The sequence below is a fragment of the Coturnix japonica genome, chromosome 6, assembly GCF_001577835.2.
Source record: "Coturnix japonica isolate 7356 chromosome 6, Coturnix japonica 2.1, whole genome shotgun sequence".
Classification (NCBI taxonomy): domain Eukaryota; kingdom Metazoa; phylum Chordata; class Aves; order Galliformes; family Phasianidae; genus Coturnix; species Coturnix japonica.
In genome coordinates, this window is record NC_029521.1 from 12,624,547 (window position 1) to 12,650,941 (window position 26,395).

Genomic DNA, 26,395 nt, shown 5'->3' on the forward strand with positions numbered 1-26,395 from the left:
CACTTACTGAAATCAATGAGAAACCTTCCAAATCCTTGCCTTTGGTATTGGGGCATGATCATTATGCAGGAGACATTGTACTTCTGCTGGCAAAGCTTTTCCTGAGGGAAGGAGAAACAGATCAAGTATGTCAAAGCACTGCTGAAGTGGGCAATTGCCTGCACCTGCCACTATCCTTTCAAAATATCCCAATAAGGTGAACAGATGCTTGAGGTCAGTACCAAAGTCGAGAAATTCAATGTTAATATTTAATTATAAGAAGGAAGTATCAATCAAACATACCCTTCAAAATATTTATTTTTACTAGTTAGCTACTCAGCACCTTGAAAATTAGATACGCTGTCTAAACAGCATAATGAAGGTTAAGCACTGTAAAGGAGGAGGATAGAGAAGAGGAAAATATTTTCATGCTTCACTGACCTCTCTCTCAAGGATATAAAAGGGGAAAATAATATCCATATGCAAGTTGAAGTTATATTTCCTGCAGTGACTACACTAACTGCTTACTGGCTTCCATGTTTTTGTTGTCTTGAAGTGAAAAGTGGCAAGGAGAACACCCTATTATCCACAGAACCAAGCTGTACTAACATTTTCAGAGCTAAAAGCTTCTCACCTGAACCCAAATGATGGCAGAATGCTTAAAATTCAAAGCTCTTTCAGAGAAAATGAAGTCATATGACATTAAGACAATGCAGGCAAGTATTACACCAGCTGCTAAACGCAATGGAAGGAAGAATTATAACCAGAAAGCTTTTCTAACAATATAGTTTTTAGGTTTTACGTTCTTTAGACCTTATTGATGAAAAGAAAGTCCTAAACCCTTGCAGCCTTTAAGAGGTTACAGAGAAAACAAGAAATCATCACTTAGTAGCTTTGAGGAAGACCATATCAACTAAAGATAAAGAAGAAGTCAGTGCAAGCACACAGGTAGCTCAAGATACCACCTATTATTTCAGGCTCCACTCAAAAGATGACATCAGATTAGCAATCACACTGACAGGACCACATTCCAGCAGGTTTGGAAACCAACATCCCTTTGGGTATGAAATTAGATACAAATGATTTATTTTAGAAGCTTTTTTATTTTCTATGGTAAAATGAATCTGAAAGTATTACTTTCTCTAGACAAGCTTACAAACTCTGTTCAGGATCCCAAGCTCTCAGGACTGTTGAAAGTATTAAGTACACATCCTGCCAATACATTTGGACTCAGGGAAGAAAAGCAACATTGTTTTTCCCAGAAGGAACATACAGACAAACACACACTTGAAAAAGAGTGGGCACATGCAAATAATTTCATTACTGAAGAGGAATTCAAGATGGTAAAGTTTTGTCTTGAATTATGATAGCAAAAACTTGGCAGTCACCAAAACTAATGAATAGACAGGGTAGAGTAGGAGAACAAAATCTATTCTTGCTGAATGTCTGAAGAAATATCAGGAGAGATTCATCTGGACACATGCAGTACCTAAGACTACTAGGAAATATTTGCCAGTATCAGAGCTGACCTGTCCGGACCTCACAAGCTGTATGTACAGCTGACAGAGGAGTGTGTAAACTGTACCTACAAATTGTTACTTCAGCAAGTAACAATTCAGGAAGACCTACAATTTGAAAGGCCGCAAGACATCCCAACAGATCACCATGCAGTATGCAGGCACTCTGACACAATTTTTAGACTTCTTAAAATAAAAATAAAAAATAAAATTCTAATCTAATCTTAAAGAAAGGAAATAATACACTGAAGGAGGTGGTGATACTAGAGACAAGAAGTATGGATTTTCTAACTATACACCAAGTAATCAAATTTCTTCCAGGCAAGTTGAGAAGCTCTTCTTGTTGCAAGCATACCTAACTATCTTTCACTACTATGTTTGTTACCATTTGTCAAGACAATCCACAGGAGTACTATTTGTGTCTATAGCAGCAAATACCGCTTTAAAATTCAAAGTGGTGTCACAAGAAAAGACACCTACTCTAAGGAAGATATCCACAATCAAGTTAGGCCTCGTGTTCTTATGTTCTGTACTAGACTGGACTCTACACGAGACAGAAACAAAGATGAACACAGGTGGGCATTCATGTCTGACTAGGCAAGCTGAACTGCTAGCAGCAAAGCCATAAAAACACATGGGAATCAACATAATTCCAAACAACCAGCACTTTCTGATGTTAGACTTAGTAGACAATGGCAAATCCGATAGGGGAAGAAAAAGATTTAATTTCCAGTTGTACAACTACAAACCACAACACATCCTGAAAAAAAATATGCATAGCTGAATGTACATACAATTTCTAAGCTTGCATCAGTCTCTGAGAAAAGACAGTACTAGTACTTTTGAGACCAATTACGCTCCATTTCAGATTTACACAGAGCATTTTAAGTTTCTGAATCAATTTCTTCTTTGCTGTTGACACAATATTAAGGATAATGAGAAATTAGAAATGTTTTAAAATACAATTTTTTATTTTACCTTAGAGAAATATCCAACTAAATGGCATCCTTTCTCATCATTTTTTGTAAGAACATAGAAGAGGAATGGTTCAACATCATAATACAAGGTTTTGTGGTCCAGAAAGAGCTTAGCTAACAAACAAAGATTCTGACAATAAATTTTGCTCACGTTTCCATCAACCTAAAAAGCAAGACAAATGCAGTTACTTCCAAAGCCATCAACACATTACAACAAAATAGCTTCCTGAATCACTCATGTGCTAGGCAGAAACATGAAAAAGATCACCATAGCAGGAAGGAAAAAAAACATTAAAAAATAAGGTTCAGGAGAGATATTCCCTCTTCTTGTTCAATAAGAACATTCCAGCTTGTCCTGATTACTTTACACGTATATATATATCATCTCAGGATCTGGCTTTATTAAACAAACTTACTTAAGTCAGATTTCTCTCCTTAACTTACTTCCAGGAACTGAGTGAACAAGACTGGGAGACAACAGAAGTGTATTATTGAAAACTACATTGAACTGTGATTTGCTAAAAGGCTATGGCATCCAACACACACACGAAAATAAAAAACAATAAAGTGCATTATGTTGAATCACTAAAGCGTTTAGGCCATTGAACGGGCTGCCAATTTGTTATCAATCACAGCCATGTTTTAGATAAATAAAACAAGGTAAAAACTCTGTGCTAGACCAAACCCTACTGAGCATGAGAAGTAAATTTTGAGACTAAGTACTACAATTAGTCTAGGTATGTTATGAGTGTAAAGAGTCAAGCTGTGATGCAGACAGCTATAGAAAAGCCAGACATACATACAGATTTCCTAGATCAATTAGTTACTCCCTGAAAAGGAAGGTTCAAAGGCAACAGACTTTTTGAAATAATGTTAATGGAAATGTTTGCTTGTAATGATGTTCTTTGATAAAGTCACTATTTATATTTCATTCACAGAGACAGCCAAACAGTACGCACACAGTGCTAAAAAGAAACCACATTTTATTCTGCTTCTAGTAAGAAACCTATTTATCAGTGATTAAATCTCAACCTTTTGTATATACTTCAAAGTGACACATCTGTAACATACTTGTGTGATCTGAATTAAAAAGAAAAAAATGCCAACACATTTAATATACATCTATAACTAGTGAAGGCAGCTGAATATACTTGCATATAGCACTTGAGAACATTATCAACTAGATTAAGCTCTCATACAACTCACTCCATTGTCCAAAAGATTTTCTTTTTCCTTTCCCCTTCTTTTCACTCTCAGTAGCAAGTGTGTAAAGGAGAACGCCAAGTAAAAAAATCATCAGTGGGTAAGCCAAAAGTTTGAAAACACAATTATATAAACTATCTTTTTCAGCAAGAATATTTGTACAAAAAAAAAAAAAAGCAAAAAAAAAAAGCTCCTTGAATTCTAGGCAACTCCAGCTTGTTCAGCTTTAAATGCAAATAAGAAGAAAAACAAAACTAAAACTTCAAAAGGAAGCATCTGTCAAAGTTTCTTGGCTACAACATAGTAGTAAACTATGTCAAAGCCTTCTCTCAAATCTGGCAAAGTCATGCTCTTAGCAGAGGTACATAGGTCTTAAATGCCAAACTCATTTATCTCTCTCTAGAAAACATAGAGCACAAAGGGAACCAGAAACCCTTCATTCTGTCAAACACAAAATGGGCACACAGAGTTCCTGAAAGTACATTTGAGAAAGGACATTGGCTGATGAGTAATTTTCTACAGTTATCAGAATAATAGTTCACGTTAACCTTCAATATAAAAAAGACTACTTCATATGTTTACTGAAGTACCTGGAACTGAGAAAGGGGTAAGAGCATTAGAGAGAAATTCTGAACATTTCTTTCACATGCACCTTGTTTTCCATGTGTTTTTTGGATGTGTGGTTTCCTCCCCACTAAGAGATGTATTTCACTTTGTTTTAAACAAGTTTTTATTCATGACTTACCCATACTTTATTTATGAAAATAAACTGAAAAGCAAAATTTGCCTATGGTTGTATGCTGCACAGATCTTAACAGCTACTAGCAGAGAAAAGGCTAATTATTTTGGGCTGACAGAACAAGCCTGGTTTTTAATAGAAAAAGAATTAAATCTGTTATAACTTAAGCCTTTTGCTGGCACATTTAGAGTACTCGGAGTAATTACTCAACTCAGGAAGGAAACAATCTTGATGCAGATAGCTATTTTCTTTAATAGCACAAAACCAAACAAGTTAATTACACAAATATTAAGATTTATTTTTTTTTTTAATTTAAGAACTCCAAAACTACATTTACCATTGTTTGATTAGACAATGGCAATTACCTAGCAAAACAGACATTTATACATTATGAAAACATAAAATTGAAGTAGAATCCATAACACCTGCAATTAAAAAAAATTTAGCATAACATGCACATCCAAATACAGCTGTTTAGAAAAACTCTCAAAAGAAGTCAGAGCACCCCTGACAGTCTGTTCTGTTAGCACCACTGGTAATGATTATAGAGAAACTGCCAACAGGAGAATGCACAGCTTTAATAACTGCAGGCGTGTTATCTCATAAAAGGTTTCTATTGTCTAGGATACTCTTAAAAACTCAAAAATATTTACAGTAGAAGTCTCCCAGTAAAATATTTAGATTATAGAAGACTATACACTCATTAGATCAATTCTGTAATTTCTAAATTAAAGGCAGTTTGTTGTGGCTGAAGTTGGACTGAACCTCCATCATTCAACCAGGACATTTAATTCTCAAACATCCAGAAGGAAGGCAAAAGCACTTAAGTAACTCATATCTGTAATTCAAGAACAGTATATGATAAACAGCACTGCATGTTTTTATACAGAACTATCTACATTATCTTTAGTACTCTGTCTACATTCAAAATGCTCAAATAGCCAGAAATGAAAGAGTGAAAGGCACTTCTGCTGAGAGGGAAACATAATTCAGTCTAAGGGCTTCCATTTCAGTTCCTATCTCAAATACATGCTACTCAAATATCTTAAAAAGCTGAATAATTGACAAAGTACAAGTAAAGAAAATTAGTCATGACTGACTATGACAGGGTGGAATAGAACAGGGAAGATGGACTTGTTTCTGCAGTGTAATAAGAATCTGCAAGAAGTGTTCAAATATGCTGAAGTTTCCACCACCATCATTCTACAGCCAGTCTGTGAAGTCTACTAATAATTTCACTTCAGAAATCAAGATTTTGATGCACCTACCTCAAACACTGACAGGTCATTTCTTCTGTAGATTTCATTGGCTGGAGGATGAAACCAGCCACACTTCTTTGAATGCCTTAGCAGAATGTTTTTACTTTTCATATATTTAAGACAGAATTCACACAGGTAAAGCTTTGGTAGTCTGTATAAAGATTAGAAAGATATTTTACAAAAAAACAGTGAAATCCTGTAAACAGAAAAGTTATCACAAAGTGACAAGCCCATCCCCATTTTAATGCAAAGCATCTCAAGTAAATATTGCATAAGTTTACTTAAAATAATAATAATAAAAAAAACCCAGCACATTACAGGGAATGATAAAATATTTACATCAGCCATTAGAAAAGAAAAATGAGAGAACAACCATGGTAAAACTGATTTGACAGAGTTGGATTACAGTCAACTGTTTTGCAGCACAGATACCTGTCATTTCCCCTTCCCCACATTCTGCAGAAGTTTTTGATGTGATCTCCATCAAGCCTCCATCAGGCAGACTGGAGTTTTATCTCCAGTTTCACCCTTTTTCTTCCAATAAACACAAAAAGGACACACAGCAGAGTACAAAGCAATGTCACTCCCTTCAATTTTCCTTACTTTGGATGCAGGAAAAAGTTAAAGATTATTTTTGTCTCAATTCTACTCCTAATACTTAGATGGGGCAGCAACTTGTGATGGAATTTTACACATCTCCATGACACAATGCATACTAGGTGACTACTCCTCCATGGAGGACTCAGTTCGGGTGAGAAACAACTAACCCGCATGGACCAGTGTTAGACAATGCTGATAAGTGTTCTGCATAGAAACCTCCCCTTACAGAGTGTTCCATGGCTACTAATGTATGTTTTAAAAATCACTAGAGCCCTGGAAGGCTGCTGCAAAAATTAGTCTACAAAGTTTTAGAGTAGAGGAGAGTCTCTGCTCAGAAGCTACCAGCACATCCTGGGATCACAGCCATGGTTTACACTATTCTGAGATTCTAAGAAAGCTTATCAACACAAAAATAGTTTGAACTGTTTGTTCCATTATGTAATCCCACTGTACTTACGGCCAAGAACCACACTGTCTCCTACAAATGCTCTCCCATTACTGTCTCATGCTATTGACTGACCATTATGATGCCTCTGTTTGTGTTAATTTACTTAATGGTGCAGGTATCTCACACACAACATGATACAAATTGAGAGATTAAAAAAAAAACTAAAATAAAAAAGATAAAATAATAAATAACATTATAAAAGCACTGGTAATAAGAATAAAGAAATGTACTTTTATCTTTTTTTTTATGGCCATGGTTTTTGTATTATCAATTGACAATACGTTCCTCATTCCCACTGTGGAAACAGGGCAACATCAAGGAATGAGAGAGAAAAGAGAAAAGGCAGCTTACACCAATGCCATGCAATGGCTTTTTGGAACAGAGCACATAACTCGGTTGCCTGCTGCAGTAAACCACTTGATGAATATACCATTCTGCAAATTTCCAATGGATTCATTAAAAAAACAATGTATTTTCAGCACATCTGAAAATCAACAGGTGTCTACCAAGCACAGACACTAGTTCACGTCTTCGTCTGACGTGCCAGGTGCCACCCTGACTTATTTATCTAACATTTACAGACTTCTAGGCCATAAAAATGAATAAATAAAAAAGGACAAAAAGAAAGTTAACAACTTCTAGATAGCAAACAAAATGAATTGCTTTAAGCGGCCACAAGTTGGACATACCTGGTTACAACTTGTATTTAAAGAAATAGCAATACATGCTGCAAAGCTAAAGCCTATGTAAAACTGTGTGACAAAAATAAAATCAGTACTTTTAATGCATCTTTGATTAGAACCAGAAAAAGACAATGCAACTTCTTAGCCTCTCTTGCAATTACAAAAACATATTTCTCTTAAAAGTTATACAAATAAATTACAAACAATTACAGAAGAGTAAGAAAGTACATTATGTAATTATAGACAACAGTACATGACGATCTTGACAACTCACTACCTTGCATATTCCTGTGGGTAAGGTGAAGAGTACCAAGTCTGGATCTCATATTTTCCAAACTCAATCACTGAAGGGTATCGCCCACTTGTTTCACCAGTGTTTTTACACCCAATTTTCTGTCAGGTGCAAGAAAAGCAAAATACCAGTTATAGAGAAAGCAAACAGAAACCTACTATCAATTTCATCCAGTGAAGGTATGACAATATTCATACATTAAATTCTTCCAGCCCAGATGGACACAGAAGAGAGTTTGCCAACAGCGAGACATAAGAGATGACAATTCTTTTCACTGTGCCAAACATGAAGTAAAAGCAGTAGATAAAGAATGGCCCAGAAGAGGCACAACTGCCCAAATCCTCTTTTCCTGCAGCACTTTGTGAGACGACTTTTCTACCATTCTAATTCAAACTAAGCTGTTATCACGACAAAGAAGGAAGGAGAATGGATCAGCAAAACCCTTCTGAAGACCATGGAACTTGATCTTACAACTGCCAGTGGTATACTAAAACAAACTGATCTTAGCTAACATACTGAAGTTCAGCTGATCAGAATTGATCAGCAAGACTCTAATGCAACAGCTAAGTACAAAAATAGAATAAAGTTGAAAAAAAAAGTAATTTAATTGCCAGCCATTTTAGAAATCTTAACACATCACATCTTTTAATTAGATGTGAATGTCAGAAATGAGGAAGAGGTAGGAACCATTTCTATGAGCAAATGGAAACAAACTAATTATGAAGCTGAATGTTCAAATTTGGTTCACATTTGTTGACACTCTGAATTCAGTCTATGATAAATTAATTGCACTGACCTACATCCAGTAATGCTAGTTTTTATTTTTAACCTGGAAATAATTGACTTCCATTAGTAGTCACTATATATAATGGTTTATGATGCAATTTTCTAAAAAGCAGTTGAATGCACCTCCCTTCTGACTCATGTTCTCAAAAGACACATTCTTGAAGGGCAAAATCACCTCATAATTGAGTTGTGAAGAGCTTCTTGCAACATATAAATCTATCAGTTTGCTCATTACACTGACAAATACATTCGAAAGACTGCTATGCAAAAAAATAAAAAATAAAAAAAAATTGAAAACAATCTGGAGCCCTGACCAGATTCCATGGTAAGAAAACCAGCTCAATCTCAGTAAGCTTAAATTACAAGCACATACCTTAGAGAAGAACACCACCACCAGTTGGTATGAACAGCATTAGTACAATTCAGCTCAAGCATTTTTGCTACTACAAGTCAGCTATGTTATTTTAAAACCCAAAGTGTGATAAATGATGAATCAAAATAAAGTTACAGACTTGCTGAGGTCACCTCGTTTCTACCAAACAGCACTTCCTGGGACAGACTTCACTTTACAATGTGACTCTTTTCTCTTCACAGGAAAATCAAAGCACATTCTTACTGAACATCATCTTCTCAGTCCACACCAGGATTTCAGCTATGCTGAATCTCTGAACTTAATCAGTGATAGTCCTGTATCCAAAATGCCCAAGGACATCTTTCAAAAGTGTCACTCAAATGACCCATTCCAGTGCCTTGTCTCCTATCTAGGAGACCAACTGCACACAGAGTGTCTCCAAAACTCAATTTACAAGCATGACACAGTAGGTGGAAAGGAACCCATTGAAAATTAAGATGTATGACGAATACAAAAATGAATCATGTTTTAATTTATATACATAACTGTATTTTATGAAGCAGTCTTACCTCCAGGGAAAGTTCCCGAGCCTGTTTAAATACGTCCAAATCCTCCTGCGTAACCGTGTCCTTGCTTCCCACCAGATATACATCTGTATTTTCTTGTTTGATGCTTAGTTTGATTTCAGTATCTGTCATTTAAAACCAGCGAAAAGTTTATTCACAGACATGAAAATTAAACATGCCTTACCAAAGTGATGCTCCTAAATAGGGATGTAGCAGTTACAGCTACTGAACTAAATTTGGGATTCTGAATAACAGAAATGAAGGCTTCTCCCCTTTCTGGTTTCATAGCTTGCTGTTGCATGAGCTATTTTTGGTACCTGTTTGCCTTTCTGCTTGTCTATCTAAGCCTTTACAGCCTACTTCTATTAAATTCATTTGGAAACTCATGAAAAGGAATTTTTGTCATTAGAGCTGATAAATTCTAAGGCATTCTACAAGGCAATAATAAAAATAAGAGGAAAAGTTGCCCTTAAAGTTGGAGACCAGTGCTAAGCTGAGTGTACATTCATATGTTATCAGTATATTTTTTTCTTAAACAGAAGTAATTATTAAAAAAAACAAAGGTAGTTCACAGCAGTACAGATCAAGTGTTGTGGAGACCATAACAGGATGGAATTGTTCATGAAAAAGCAATGGAGCAGAAGGAAATGAACTGAAATGCCCATCATCATAAGCACTGACAGCACACAATCATAATGACAGCACCCCTGCCAGAGAAAGGGCAGGTGAAGAACAAGGAAATAGCATGAAAAGTGGCTATTCATGCGGTACTAAACAGCCATAAGCAACATTATGAAGGCATTTGGGGCTCCTAATGTCACTACAGATGCAAAAAAAATAATAAAAAGGTGGTGTGGTATTAGTCAGAAAAAATACTTTGGAGGTTTAGTCAGCATTAGATAAAAGGGCAAAGTTTTTGTCACTTCTGTATGAAAGTGAAATAAGAACAAGAGAAATAGCTAAGACCTATGTGACAAAATAGGAATTCTGATTTTGGACGGGACACAGGTTTGGTTGGCGCTTTGACCTTTGCTTACCATCATCCTGATCAGGTTTAATTCTTCCGTCTGCCCAGCTCCCCTTCCCTGTTGAGGGGGTCCCCATCTGAGGGGTCACTTTATACTTTAATCTGCCTAGAATCCTGTGCTTTTTAAGTAAAGTTGTTCTCTTGAGGTGAGCAACTGCTTTAAAAGCAGGCCCTCTAGACAAACCCCATCCAGAGAGACAGGCATGAGGAATAAATCTATTTCTAACCTCTTTCCTTCTATAATAATGGCTAGCAGATTTTGAAGTAGAAAATAATTCTGGTTTACAGTGCATATGCTTGGGTGGTGCATAGCTTGGGTGTCCCTTGTTTTGAAACTGTTCCTGAGTAGCACAGATATGAGAGAGTCCATCAAAGAGTCCCTTTAGCTGACTGTTACTAGGAAGACGACTAAAGGAGGGTGCACTTGACTGACTGGAAGAACTCTGGGGAGAATCAGAAGAAGTGGAAGTGCTAGATTTTTGCGAAGTGGGGCTCTGACCAGAGATGGGGGTTGGGGGTAGAAGTGAAGAAGGTGGAGGTTTTAGCTTTTGTGTGGTACCTGTAGCCAACACAAGAGAAGTGCATGACTGTTTCTGAGAGACCTTTTTCCTTGGACGATAGTGCTTTGAAAAGTCTATTATTTCACCTCGTGATCTGCGACCATCAGGTGATGGGGTAAAGAATTTAGTAAGGCCATCAATAAGCCCTTTGGTTTTCTTGTTAACTTTAAGTGTAGAGGCAGATATGTAGGTGGAGGTGGTGGTGATTTTGGTGGTGGCACCAGGCCGAGTGGGGTCTGTAACAGGCAATCTGCTGCTTGAATCCTTCACAGATGCAGCATGACCAGATGAAGGTGTGGTACAGACTTTAGTCTTTTGACCCCTACCAGGTGACCCCCTTCCTGTGAATGCATTCACGGATCCTTCATCACTGGTTACAGACCTATGCAAAAACGTGGAAAACAGACAAAATCAGCGTTAAGAAATAACAACTACGGTCGTATAGTAGCACAGTTTATACATACTACTTGTGTAATTGCTTTTAATCTGTAAGAAGTAGAGGGATATTTGCACTTTGGAAAAAATTCACACTATGATACAATATCCAAATGTGTTGTTTGTTTGTTTTTTTTGTTTGTTTGTTTTTTCCCCCTCAAAGGCAGTACACAGCACATACAAATAGAAGCAACTGAGATAGTAAGATCTCCCAAGAATATAGCCTCCCCATATCCTTTTTATGCATGGAATGAACGCACATCTTTAGAGAAGTGTTAATGCACCATGTCTAAGCACAGCAACTGCTTCATCACAACCAAATCTTTTGTACAAACAAAGATGCATGTGTCCACTGTAAACTGCATATTAAAACACTTAATTCCATCAGAACATTAGCTTGAACTGTAGAAAAAAGTCTATTAGTTAGCAATGCAGTTAATTCTCAAACTACTATTTTTACCAAGCTCATCTGATAACATAAATCAACTCTAACATTAAAAAATACTACCTATGACATAAAAGAAAATTGAGGTTATTTACAAAGAACACTACAACAAATTTGTTTAAAAAAAAAACAAAACAAAATGACCACAAAGAGAGCAAAACTGTAAGACAAATTTGTGCTTGTAGAAAAGCCACAAACTAAGCAAGTCTAACATGGAAGATGTTTAGAAAGAGTAGTGAATGCTACGAAGAAAAAGTGCATGTTTAAAGGCAACACTTACTAAAGAAGTACAGGTTTAGCACTGCTTGCTAACTAAGGGATGGAGGATCACCACTGAAGAAAATGCTGTAGAATAGTATATTTTAAGTATACAGAAACTGAAAGTTTAAAAACATTTGGAGTAAGAGAAGTAGGTATTCAGGAGGTAAGACCAAATGGCAAATCTAAACAAAGCTATATAGCAGCATCAAATGCTTCCATTTCCGCTTTCCATCCTGCTCTTTGAAGTTAGCTCAATTATTTTGCAGAGGAAAGTTTTCTTCCACAGATTTCTGCCTTCTTAATTGAGATGCTGAAGTAATTAATTCCAACAGGTTACTTCTAATTAGAGATCGAACAGCCTAGGGCTACCATCTGGTGTGCTGAACTCCAATGGCCCACCACTTAAAGAAAACAGCCCCTTTTCTACTCACACATCCTTCAATTTGGGTAGCTCCTAAGAAAGGACCAAACCAAAAAACTTCTAAGTCCTTTGAATCCTTTGCTCCCACAAGCTTATGTCCATAACAAGACTTACTCTCACTACCAGATGTGCTAATCACTGTCAATGCCAGAGGCTAACACACACCTGGTTTTAGTTAATCCTTTATAGTAGTGCCTGTAAAGGGTTTCCTACAGTCAATAGGCAGAAAGTTATTCCAGGACTGGAAAGCTATAGTTTGTATTGTAAAAAAAAAGCTGCTAATTCTACCACTTTTTATGCAACTACTCACTTTTATATATGACACTGCTGCCTATCCTACTATCTCTTTCAAGCAGGACTTACTGCTCTTTTCTCTTAACAATTATTTTTCCGATTAAGTTATTTCAAGTATATTAGACATTGCAGTAATAGAAATGTGTTCGTTCATGGTACTGCAAACATTTATTATTAAAAAAAATCCCTTCCCAAAGTACTAAACTAAAGTGTGTACATGGCTTGCATGATAAAGAAGAAAATCTTCTCATTCGTAATCATCATCCAACACTAAGCATAACATGTATGTTAAAAGCCATAACTCAGAATCCCATTATCAAAACTTAACAATAAAACCCACATGACCCTTCCAACTTTTCTTTCAGATGTATAAGGAAAAAGGGGAAGCAGAATTACCGCATCTGAAAGGCATTCCTGCTAAACCTACTGTGGGATACATAACATCAGGGAAATGCTTTTAGATTTCTCAAAGGGATAAAACCAAAGGTGCTGCTAGCAATAGCGGGAGATGCAGACACAAAGAAACACAGTCATTACCATGTGTTAATGCACTTTAGTTACTTTCAACAACTTTCAAATACCTAGAAGTTATTTAGCCAAGAGAAGGAAGAAAAAAAAAAAATTTCCCTCTGCACTCATCCTTTAAAAGCATGTTCTTATGAACAACTGCTACTACATCTTTCACTTTCTTTGTCCTCCTTGTCCTGCACTACTTTCCTAGAGCAATGTATCTTGAACTTTTGAAGACAGGTTTAAAAGGCGAAATGAGATCCTGATAATAGGAAAAGAAGTATAAAGCAAGCTGCACTGCTGAGTACATTAACCCGACTACAGCACTGCACTCTAGTACTGCTATTATTTACGTATTTTCTACTTCTATACATTTGCTGCATGTTATCACCTTGCAAAATGCCCAGCTGTACAGAAGCTAACATGCAACTCAGAAGAATAAGACAGGTTTAGACTGTAGAGAAAAATGGTTGGTCACAGCCACACGACAGAATGAGCAGTAGATAGAGCCATAAAGTCTTTTTAGCTGCTAGGCTCACAGAGCGAAACAAACGCTTAAATAGGAGAAAGAAGGCACATGTGGGTAGGAACATGGGATGGAAGGCAACATGCTATTGAAGAATCTGTTCCTTTTAAACACTAAGTGTAACTTCAACTCAGCATTCTTAACTTCAAAATTCTCCAAACCAAGCCTTAAGAAGTTCAGTTACAGGGTTCCCTGGAAAGACAGATTCCACAGGAATTACGGCATTCTCTTGTCTTAGATAAACACATTCCTGATAAGTAAAAAGAACTGCAGCCTCTTTCCTTGGGAACCAGCGGCAGCTTAACAACATAACTCAAACAATCCTTTTTTCCAGAGTCCCACTGAAATAAGAACTTCTGTAGTGTTTACTCAGCGGGATTTTTGGAATGGATTTTGTGAGCTGATACTAACCACTAAAGTCATTTCTGTACTCATTTGAACAAGCCTTTGAACGGAACAATCCCCCAAAGTTAAATTTATGTAATTTATTATCTATTATCCACTAAGTATGAACACAAATTATTTTAAGTTACATATAAAGGCAGTCATGTCACGTATTGTTGCACAGACTAAACTGTACTTGCTCTAGTTGCAAATTCTATTAAAGAAATTATGGAATCTACAAAAGTAATACACAAAGTTTTTTGCCTTATGTTCTGACAAGCTGTAAAAAAAAATAACCACTGTAATTCTTAATTCATTAGCCATTGGGCTAGAAAGCCTATACTAGTATATTCATTACTCACTTTCCCCAGTCTGAAACACAAAAAAACCTGTAACAAATATTAGAGGTAACTCTAACTACAGTAAACTAAAATTAAAAAAAAAAAAAGAAAAAAGAGATAAACCTACAACATTCGTTGCTTTAGTTTATTTTTCGGTCGTCCGATAGGTTTTGCATATCGTCGCCTTATTTGGGCAGCTTTCTCATGAAGTAGCTTTCTCCCCTTCTTCTTTGGTCTGCAGACCTGGCAAATCCACATCCCTACACAAAGGAAAGAAGATTTAATCGTACACAATTTATTTAGTCTGTACTGGAGATGTCTACCAAGATATACACTACATATGTAACTATAATATTTTCTTTTACACATGACATGGAATAGAAGACTAGACAAATATAAGTGATACTTTTCCATCTCTACCTTGAAATTTCTTAAGGCAAAGTGTTCATGCAAAGAGGGAAAAATGGGAGGAAGGATCACAAAAGATCACAAAAGCATTCTTGGAATAATGTCTGTATTCCCTTCCTTACAGTATAGCTAGATCTTTCTTAAAGCAAAACTAAGATGAAAAAAAGTTGCATGCTCATTACAAAGCAACCTAGGTGAGAGCTAAAGGAAATATCAGATCGCATCTAGTTTGTTTTAAAATACAACTTGAATTTATCAGCCTTTTAACATTAGATATAATAGTGCTACGAGATTTAAGGGGGGAAAAAAAAAAGTTGGGAAACTTGTCAGAGTAATTTAGCATTAAATAAGGAAAGCCATAAAGACATGGGAGTAGAAACAAGAGGCACTATGTATCAGAAATCTAGAGACTGGAGGTTCTGGAGACACAGGAATTTTAAGTTACCCTTACAAGTCATGTGAAGCAGCAGGCTCTTTCACCTATTTTAAGGATTTCTGTGCTGATTTATACACTACAAACACTTTCAACAGCCTTTGCAAAACTTCACTTCCAAAAATAGGCAAACAACTCTGTTCATGGCAAATCAACCACAGACCTTTACTATTCTGCACAGAAATCTCAAAAATAACTTATCGGCTTTAACATGACTGAAACTAGATTGTTCACAAATGTAAAAATAATTAGCATGCTCAAGAGCTGTTGGTCATTTAATATGAGAAAAGACTGTGAATGAAAGTATTTTCATTGAAAGGATTTTCTTTATCACCTTTTGGCATTCGGGAAAGTGGTGGGTCACAGCACTCCATGTGGAACCCTCTATCACAGGAGTCGCAAAAAAGCATGTTATCCTGAAGGGGATGGGGGAAGGAAGAGGAAGAGGAAAAAAAAGACTTAATACAGCATTGCTAGAGGTTGCAAAACAGTGGTTTGTATTTGCACACATGCTATGTATAGAGCTATGGTAAACAGAAGCCAGTAACATCAAACAGTAAACTTACTGCATTTTTGCCTTGGATCCTACATGCACTGCATGTCTTGCATTCAATACACTGCCACCTTAAGGCCTTCACATTTGATGTTAACTCGGGACAGAATTTCAAACATGACGGATGTCCTAGGAAAAAAAAAAAAAAAAAAAAGGAATTAAAGCTTAAGATTTAAGAAATATTGATTCTTATGCTTAACAGAATACAGCCAGAACCACCAATAAGTACTTATGTTTTCTAGAACCTTGACATTATTCTCACTTCTGGACAGGAGATACAGGAAAACTACTGTAAAACTTGTTTATTAAGAGAAACAGTTCATTTCTCCATCAACTGACACCCGTAAATAGCCTTCAGAGGCACTTTTTACTAAGTTATTTCCACTGTATGTTTAATAGCTATCAATGGTCATTGTCTGGAGCACAAGTCTTACAAGGAGTGGCTGAGGGAGCTAGGATTGTTCAGTCTTGAGGAGGCTCAGGAGAGACCTTATTGCTTTCTACAATTACTTGAAGGGAAGTTAAGATGAGATGTGGGTTAGCCTATTCTGCTGCATCTCTAACAATACAACTAGACAGAACGAATCCATGTTGTATCAGGGGAGATTCAGGTTGGATGTTAGGAAGTACTTCTTTCCTGAGAGAGTGTTAGAAACAGCTGCAAAGGGAAATGGTGCAATCACCACCCCTGGAGGTGCCCAAGGAATGTTTAGGTGTTGTACTGAGGGACATGGTTTAGTGGGAAATACTGGTGATAGGTGGACAATTGGATTGAATAATCTTAGAAGTCTTTTCCAACCTTGGTAAATATTTGAAACTACAATGCAATGCTGCACTAATGTCATACAAACGCAAAATGCTTTCTTCTCAGTGTCAGAGGCTGGATGAGTACTTTCTTCCAGGTAACAGGCTGCTGGTGGTAATTCAGACTTTCTCTAGCCACTAGTTATTTCTCAGTTTAAACCACCACAGCTAAAACATGATGAACAAGGACACAGGGTAATCCTCAAGCACGCGCTATTCCATTTTCTAATAAACTGAGGCATGAATGATGGAATGCAGAAACCACTTAAGAATCTGAAGCTGGCACTGAAATTGGTTCTTTTTACAGTGTGCATGCAAGGCCTAATCCACTTTGTTAAACTTTAAGATACATAATGTAAAAACATCACTTTCTCAAAATAAAATGTAGTGATATAATCTATTAGTAAAGAACAATCAAGAATAAATTCCAGGGAAGTCTGAAAAATAAAAATTTTAGCAAACATTGCCATTTGATTCTTACCAAACAGTTTAACAGAAATTAACAATTCCTTTGTGTTCAGAACTGATCGTGCACCTACAGTAACAATTTCTCTTGAAAGTTAGAAACACATCATGGAAGTATATGGTTTAGTTTGATGTTAAGTGTTGTTGAAAGGAACTGTAAATAAGTGCTTCACTCAAAAAAGCCCACAAAGAAAGAATAAAAGCTCCCTGAAGTCCCTGATATTAATAATCAATATAACAGACTCACTTCATCAAAAACAACTTGCCAGCTATGTTAGCACATGAAACACATCACATTACATTTAACACATAACATTCTTCATTCAAGCACTACAGAGCTTAACACACATTTGTTAGTGCTCTTACAGGTTATACTTTATTATCAGTCAAAAATGCATGAAAAAAATTAATATCTACTGGGGTTAAATATGAAGATTTTGTCTGCAACTCAAAAGTCCTGCAACCACAAACAACTGCAGGATGTATTCACTATGTATTGCATGCCCCCAGGTACATGCTAACAGTAACGGCATTTAGGCAGATAGAATTTTCTTCATGCCTTTGACGGCCACCAATTTCCACGAGGAATATATACAGTTCTAGTTTACAAATCAACATACTGAAAATTAAATGCTTTAGAAGTCATTCTTATGTGTCCCAGTTAGAAATGGTTAAGGTTTGTGATTCATTAATACCATAAAGATCTGTGAGATTAGACACTTAAAACAATGTCTCGATCTTCTGAAAGTAAAGAACCCCTTCAATGTGCCCACTTGGATTTCCTCATTGCAAATTTGTGTCTTGTTCATTCTTCAAAATATTTGACAAACTAGTAATCTTTAAAAAGAGAAAAATCACTACACTAGTGACAAGAGCTTTGTACAGTGTTAAATATGCTAATATTTCCAGTTGCTTTTAACTTGAGATACAAATGCTGGAAACCAATCTATAAAATAATACACACAAAAAACCCAGCTTATGTCCAACAACCTTTTTGGTAGAAAGCATTATTAATTAGGGTAAACTAAATTCATGCAGAAAGGATCAGTCCACCTATCTTAGGCACTCAGTACATTTTTCCAGATAAGCTATGTTTTGGCTTCAGGAGAAAAACATTATTGATAACACACTGATGTTTTCACTGTTGCTGAGCAGTGCTGTACAGAGCCAAGGACATTTCAGTTTCTCAGCTTCTTGTACTGTCCTGCCAGCAAAGAGATCTCAGAAAGCACAAGGAGCAAGGAACAGACTGAACTGAAACAGCTGACCTAAACTGGCCAAAGGGATATCCACAAAAAATGACATCTTGCAAAGAGAACTTGAAGAATGGTAGACACTATTACCATTATTTTTTTTGTCTCAATTTTCTTAGTAAAGTTTTTATCTCACCACACAAATTCTACTTGTTTTTGTTTCTTTTTTTCCTCTATTTTCTCTCCCATTCCATTGGGAGCTGGAGGGTAAGCAAATGACTATGCAGTGCCGAGCTGCCTGCTGGGTTAAAGAGCAACAAGAAAACGTGAAAATAAAGCTCATGCAGTGGGATATGGACAGGGAGATACCAATTACAGTCACAGGCAAGTCAAACTCACATAAAGGAGAATAATATATTACATAATATATGCTTATTGATAACAAAGAACAACAAGAAGGAAACCTTCCTCTTCTACTTCTTTCCCCCTAAGCAGTGGAGGAGAACACAGAATGGGGTCTGTGGTCAGTCCTTCATGCTACATTTCTGCCACTTCTTCACAGTCACTCCCTGCCCTTTCTCTACCTGGGGTCCTTCTCTAACAGATCATATGGGGGCTCCTGTTCACTGATTGCATCTGTTCAAGCACTGCTCTAACACAGCTCCATACCACGGGGTCACCCTTCAGGAACTGCTCCAGCTCAGAGCCCCATGGGTTGTAGCTTCCCCACACCTCCTGCTCCACCGCAGGCTCCTTTACAAGGATTGCAGCTCTGGCCTGGGGCCTAATCCTGCTGGGGGCTCTCCATGGGCCTCCCTCAGACTACATCCTCTGCTTCACCTTGGGCTCTTCCACTCAAAGTCTACCCTATCTTCTCTTCATAAAGCAACCTCTGCAGGCTCAGTTCCAAATATATTCTGTCCCCATTCCTCTTGAACCGACAACATCTTTGCTACTCTGCCCTCCAGGCCCCCATACCCACCTCTAATCACTAAATCACTTGCCTTCTCAGCTAAACATACTATTTGTTTGGAGGGATAATACCCACAGTTGTTCTGCTTTTTTTCCAATTGTTTTGTTTAGTATTTATTATAGCTTTCCAGTAAATCAACTCCCCCCCCCCCCCCCCCCATATTCAAGCTTCAACTCCCTTTTAAACATCTATCAGCAGCAGCACTTCAGTTACTTCTGTACCTCTTCACTGGGAAACAGACATAGAGTTTAATTCTGGATCCCAAGTCTATTGATTTTTCAAAACCAAAGGACAGCAGGGGGGAAGGAGAAGAAAAAGTGTAATGTTTGCTTTTGTTTTTTTATATATTATATCCCTGATCTTACTCCCTTAGAAAACACCCTGTGCAAAATGACATAGCAAGTATTTCACTTTCACTACCCAAATGTATTATTCTCCCAAATACAACAAAATAAGAATGTTGTTAGAGAGGATGTGCATATACCCAGATAGTTTCTGCAGAAGTGTTACCTGATTGAACAAACAACTGAAGCAAAAAACCTGAGGCAAAGCCAATAGCGGGCACTGCAATTTAATCTCTGATCAACTGAACACTAATTTGCTTGCTTTGTACAACACAGTTTCTTTTACATTTTCTATACAGTAAGCTTTGAGAAATACCACGATGTGTAAAATTATAAATCCAATTACAATAAGCCTCCACTTGAATGAAGTTTTGTTATTTATATATTGCACTGAAATTGGGTTTTATTTTAGTTAGGCACCAGTAGCTGAAGTTTAACCATCCAGCAATCTGATTGGCAGTTTCAATATTTCATTCTTTATATGTAATGCATCTGAGGAGATAATTAAGGATAATTTAATCTTAATGAGGCAGAGAGAATGTATCAGTGTTAATTCAAATGGAAGCTGATCCATGAAAGTCAAGACTTCCACAGTTCCACAGTTCTTAGACCTATAGAGGATTACTACATAACAGAAGAGGAACTGATATCTGAAGTTGTCTGATCAGTGTAAACTCTGCTTACTAGTTTAACCAAGCACAAATCCCTATTACATCTATAAATACTAAAAAACAGATTTGAAAGCACAGGAATCCCGTAAGCCATACATAAGATGGTTTAAACAAGTCTGTAGGGTTTGGTGTGAAGCCACTTCCTTATTTCCTTTGCTTTAAAATACCAGAAAACAAATTGGTTCGGTTAAAAGGAATCTGTCCAAGAATCATAGAACAGCTTAGGTGGGAGGGAACATTAGGGATTACCCTGTTCTAACCCCCCTTGGCCACACACAGGGTTACAACTCGCTAGATCAGGCTGCCCAGAGTCCGGTTCAATACAGCACTGAATGCCTCAAGGGATGAGGCATCCACAACCTTTCTGGGCAGTCTGTTCCAGTGCCTCACCATTTTCTGAGTAAAGAATCTCTTCCAAACTTTTCTTCCTTCGTTGATCATTTCTTCCTAAATCTCCCATTTTTTGTTTCAATCCCTTTCATTCCACTATCAGATCCCTCCCAAAAGTCAGTCCCCCCAAGTCTGTGCAGGTAACAGATTCAGAAGCGCACAATGAAAAGTGTATCTGATTAATGGAAAATCTCATTTTAATCCATTGTTCTGTTTTTACTTGAGTATTTATGTAGCAGTACCAAAAGACTAGCCACCTTCAGTTGCACACCTACAGAATCATCATAGATATACACTCTGAATTTGAAGAAACTAAAACAACTATTTTACTTCCAGCCTTCTCAAAAGCAGCAATGGCTTCAGAGGATCATACTCCCTTCCCTCCCAAGCACCTCTCTTTCATCTTAGCACAGAAAGTTGTATGGCGGTGAACTGGAGGAGAGAACTGATCTAATGTCACCTTTCAGATACATTTGTTCCTCAGTCCAGTTTACACACAACCATGTGTACCAGATCACAATAGGAAAGCACAAGCAGTCAGATACTGCAGCTCACAACTCTTCCAAAAGCAGTATTGCTGGTGTGTGTTCCAGCTGTGTTTAAAAAAAAAGCTTTGCCAAAAGCATGTCCCTATGCAGCTTACTCAGCTTCTTAGATGTTAATGTTACAAATCAGCGTAGTCAAGATTTCTGATGATCAATTAGAGGCACAGTGCAAAACCTGAGCCCTCAGATCAAGCATAGATCCCAAACAACCAAACAAATCCAGCAATTTGTAAGTATGGCTTCCCCACGAATTTACTCACCATATGCGCCTACAAAAACTCAAACATCTCACTGGTTGTTGCCCACATGATAAAATTTTATCCAGAGAAACCTCTGTTTCTTCCACCTGTTCCTACATATTCTGTTTTAGCTCCCAATCAATCTTTGAAGATGACACTCAAATGTTTAAAAAATATTTTAAGATAAGATGACACTTAAATGTTTAAAAAGTATTTTAATACCTTAAAAACATATTAATGTATAAACATTTATAGTATTTGTAAATTCAGCCAACTTACCACTGCTGCCACAGTCTGCACAAGACAACAGCTCTTCTGGTTTCTTTTCACGATTTGACTCTTTTGTTCCCAAACAAAAGCTACATATCGGGATGGGATCAGCTCGTGGCTAGATTTAAAAACAAACAGGCATAGTTAGCATTATTAAGCAAAAAATAGTTTTTTCCTCAAACTACGAGCACAGACAAAACCTTCTCAGCAACCTTTTCTCTCTCATTAACTTGAATTGGTTTTAACTGACATTTTGATGTACTACATATTCATTACTAAGATGAACATCTGTTTTACTCACTTCAGGATAACAAAGTTTATCATCTTGAAGTTAACCCATAATTAATGCTCTTACATGGTAACCCACATAAACTTCTCCAGTGCCAACTAGCACTAAGGAAAGAAACCCAGGAAGAGTTAGAACTTCATGACATAATTCTTTATCGTAACATTTCAACTTTTGAATGTGGCGGAATTGCTCGTTCAGCTGTAATAGTACTCAAAAGATTAAGATACAAATTGGCTTTTACTACAGCTGAATAGAGTTCCTTTCTAGAGGCAGATGGAGGAAAAAAATGCGATAAAGTGTCTTAAAACTGACATTTCCATCCAATTGATAACTTCCTGGCACCCCTCTCTGAAAGCACCAGGTTGAAGACACTTGTTTCACTGCTTTCTTTTAGTCTGATGAGTTCTGTCAAATATCACATGCAGTCGGAATAAAACAAACATGCAAATCTTTCATTATGTGCAAGTAATACACACAACTGCCTCCCTCAAAACAATAAAAAAACTCTGCAAATTTACTTCCCCATCTTCCTTATGTAGTATATGACAAATCGTCAGAGATTTAAATCTCAGAACATTTTCTGCATTATATTTCAGTGTTCATGAAACTAGTTACCTCATCATCCACATAAATAAGAAAACCTACATGGAGCATCTGTAGACAGATTTGTAACAAATACAACTGTGTGCACCTATTTCTTCAGCAGAGCTTCAAATTTAATATTGATAACTTTAAAGATTTTTTTAACAACTGAAATCTAGTGGAAGTCTAATTTTGCCAACCATGCTATTTTCTTTTCCTTTAACAAAGCAGAGCTTTAGCCATTTCAGAAATGCTTGCTCTGATAAATTATTTATAAAACATCACATACAATTCATATAATGAAACAAATCCAGGTCCACAATCTCATTTATCTTTCCGCGATTTTTTTCCTTTTGCTCTAGGAGAGACACATCCATTCGCCAACATTCATGTACTTCCCTATTTCAATCCCCTTTCCCCACTGTCTCTTTTTCTTTTTTTTTTTTTTCCCTCCCCTCTTTGAACTGAAGGTAAAATAAAGGACAAAGGTTGTTGGCAGTTCAGTGCTACAGAGACTGATGTTCCCACATCAAACCTAATAATAGAGAGCTTGCAAACCCTATCACTTGACACATAGGTTTTCAAGAAACTTACAGGCTCCAGTATATATTTAGGAGTCATTTACATTAATAAATGTGATCATTATTGGCTCTGATCTCCAAACTACTGACAAAAGAATATACGTGCTACTGGCAGCAAGTACGTAAAACCTCATTTCATGTTGTGCTAACTTGCATAGTTAAAGCAGAATTACACTGGTAATATTATTTCTGCCCCACAACTGGCTCGATTAGGATAATTTCTAACTGTCAGCATATAATCCAAAGAAAATGTTCTTGTACCTGTATCATTTTTTCAAGTCTGATCTTTAGGTTTCCATCTAAAAGATAGTCATCAAGTACCACTATCCACCAGAAAATAATTATTAGCCAAAATAAAGGTTAATTCTATTTCATCTCTTACAGAAACTAGACTGGCCAGTTTCTCAGTGACACAGCAGACATAAGGCAACCCATGTGGAAGTACTGACACAGAAGGACACTGCCTAGTCCGAGAACCCTGAGCATCCCTGACAAGTGCAGCTGGGAGCCCAAGATATCCTTGATGGGCACAGAACAAAGAAATGGTGAAGCAAACTGATGATCTGGGACACTGATGGACCAGGACAGCCTTCCTGCAGAGCAAGGCCTGACTGTGTGAGCTAGTCCTGCTCCTGGGAGCAGTATGGGGAAAGCTACTCTTCAAAACACACAGACAGGTACGCATAAGTAAATAACCACAAGTACATACTTGCTTTACCAGCAGTGATTTGTAGTATTTGGCAATGAATAAACTCAAGAAACAAAGGCCTTTGCGTCTCTGGTATTACAGAATCCCACAAACCCACTGTCGCAATCTTCACACACCCATGGGTCAGGTAACCCTTACGGGCGGCCATGACATTCATCAGTGTCAGAAGTGGCTACCTGTAAACACACAGCTCATGGAGGCTTAGGAGAAAGAAAGCTGCTGAGCAGTATCAAGGGCAAGAGGACAAGGGATGAGGCCAGGCAGTGAGATGACAATGCCTGGAGCCTGAGAGGCCTTGCAACCAGAACTTCTCAAGCAGCAGGAAACTTCCAAAACACAAAGCAAATGAAGGCCAGGGAGTCCTTGCGGGGCTCCTCGCAAGGCATTATTTCAAACAACATCACAGCCATCATTCTGAGAAGCAAACAAGCTTTCCCAATGTGTACAATTAATCCTTAGTTAAAATTCTGCTGGATTTCAGTTACCTTATGTCAGAATAATTGGTTTCATAAGTCTGGTCCAAAATAACCTTTCCCCCCCCATTCTAATTTCTGTACTGGAAGACCTTGTTTGTTCTTCTGACTACAGTTATAATTCCCATGGAAGTTTTAAAGCATTCAGCATTCTAATGTTCTGCTGCCCCAGAAGTCACACCTTAAGTCCTGAAAAGTCTTATTATTGAGTATGTGAAACTATCCACAGCTAGAATCCCATCGAAAGCAAAGAAATTATTCTTTGCATTGCTATTGCACTCTGCAGATTTAAACAGACTGTCTGAAAACTGCCAGGCATTAGCTGTGTACACACAATTATAGCTGTAAGTCCTACTCCCATTAAACACCATGCTTATTAGGAGAACTGAGAAATTTCACAAATGCTTCTAAGAAATTAAATTCAACCAATAATTCAAATACCTCAGATGTTCACTCATATTTACTACTGTATCTCACAACACCTTTTCAGAAAGCCCTCACCATGATACCCCCAATTTTAGGTCATTATCTCATGAACAGAAACAGTAGAGAAAGGATTTTGAAGTTAGCAGGAGAGAAGCCATTTATAAAGACCCACTGTTCTTGGCTCAATCTCTGTCTTCACGGGCTGTCTACCTTTTAAGAAGTTCTGTAGTTGGGTTTTGTTTTTACCATCATATCCTGAGTTCAAGAACAGAAGTTCTTGAACAAGAAATCCTGTCAGTGTTTTCAATAAACAATTCATTATTAATATAGGAAGACAAAAACTGAATGAGATGAAGATACTCATTTCCAGTCTGAACTACTGAAGCAAGTGCTCTGAAGCAAGTGCTCTGAATCATGAGCAAGGCAAGGTATTACCTGTACTTTCAGCTACAATTCTCTTACTACATCCATTATATAAGGGGAAAAAAAAATGAGTTGCTTTCCTTATCCAAAACAAACAAAAAGAAGATAGGCTGCATTTCAGAAACTAGTTATTATAAGAAATGAGGAAATTTGATTTTTGAAACAAATTCTTGATGACAACACACTAAGTCCCATGTTTAGTTCTACAGTTATACAGGCATCATGTAGTAAAAAACACACATGCTCAAGTGAAGGTAAGAATGCACACACAAGCTATTAGCACTGCAGAAGCACGAAAACATTAACATAGTGACATGGTGCAAACACTAGAGGATGTCCTATACATACAGAAAGCAGAAGGGAAAAAGTTAACTCAAGAGCAGCTGCAAGACAGAAGGACGGACTAGCTTTATATAATGTATTAATGGCAATAAACAACATAATGCGTGGAGGAAAATTATAGTTTTTAAGCTTCTCCCTCCAAATGATCATCTTCACTTCTAGAGTACATGGTTAATTGCTCTTTTGCTTTATCCCTCTCATTTCCTTAATACACAATTGTTTCCACTGCTCACATACTCCCCTCCTGTACTTTCAATTTTCACGTATGTGCGGAAATCAGGCTATGTATATGTGAACCCATTTGTGTCTTCTTGGCTTTGCACCACCAAAGGCATGTAACTGCAACAGTGACAAGTTTATAATGAAAATATGATGATGTCTTGAAAACTGGAAATCTGACTTCTAGCCAGCACTCCTGATGGTGAGGGAAGCTCCTGAAAGTACATAAAAATTGACCTGCTTCTACAGGTGTTGCAAGCAGAGAAGCATCCCCCAACCTCTCAGATCTCTGCTTCAACCTGTAAGAAAGCTACAGCTCTTAACCAGGCAAGAACTCTACTTGAACACACTGGTTACACACACACACACACACACACACACACTATGTTACTGCTAGCTTCTTTCTTGTTCTGCAGCTAACAATTCCATGTAATATTTATCCTTTTAACAACTTTTTT

The 26,395-nt window shown here is 37.1% G+C and overlaps 1 protein-coding gene across 1 annotated transcript in view; it reads right to left on the reverse strand.

Annotated features, from left to right (window-relative positions):
- KAT6B (lysine acetyltransferase 6B) overlaps positions 1-26,395 on the reverse strand; it is an 84,893-nt gene that overhangs the window by 22,060 nt on the left and 36,438 nt on the right. Inside the window, 10 exon segments of the mRNA XM_015866809.2 lie at positions 8-101; positions 2,475-2,636; positions 5,684-5,825; positions 7,683-7,798; positions 9,405-9,526; positions 10,988-11,370; positions 14,733-14,865; positions 15,781-15,862; positions 16,013-16,128; positions 21,903-22,011. Of these exon segments, the coding sequence (XP_015722295.1) occupies positions 8-101; positions 2,475-2,636; positions 5,684-5,825; positions 7,683-7,798; positions 9,405-9,526; positions 10,988-11,370; positions 14,733-14,865; positions 15,781-15,862; positions 16,013-16,128; positions 21,903-22,011 (1,459 nt within the window).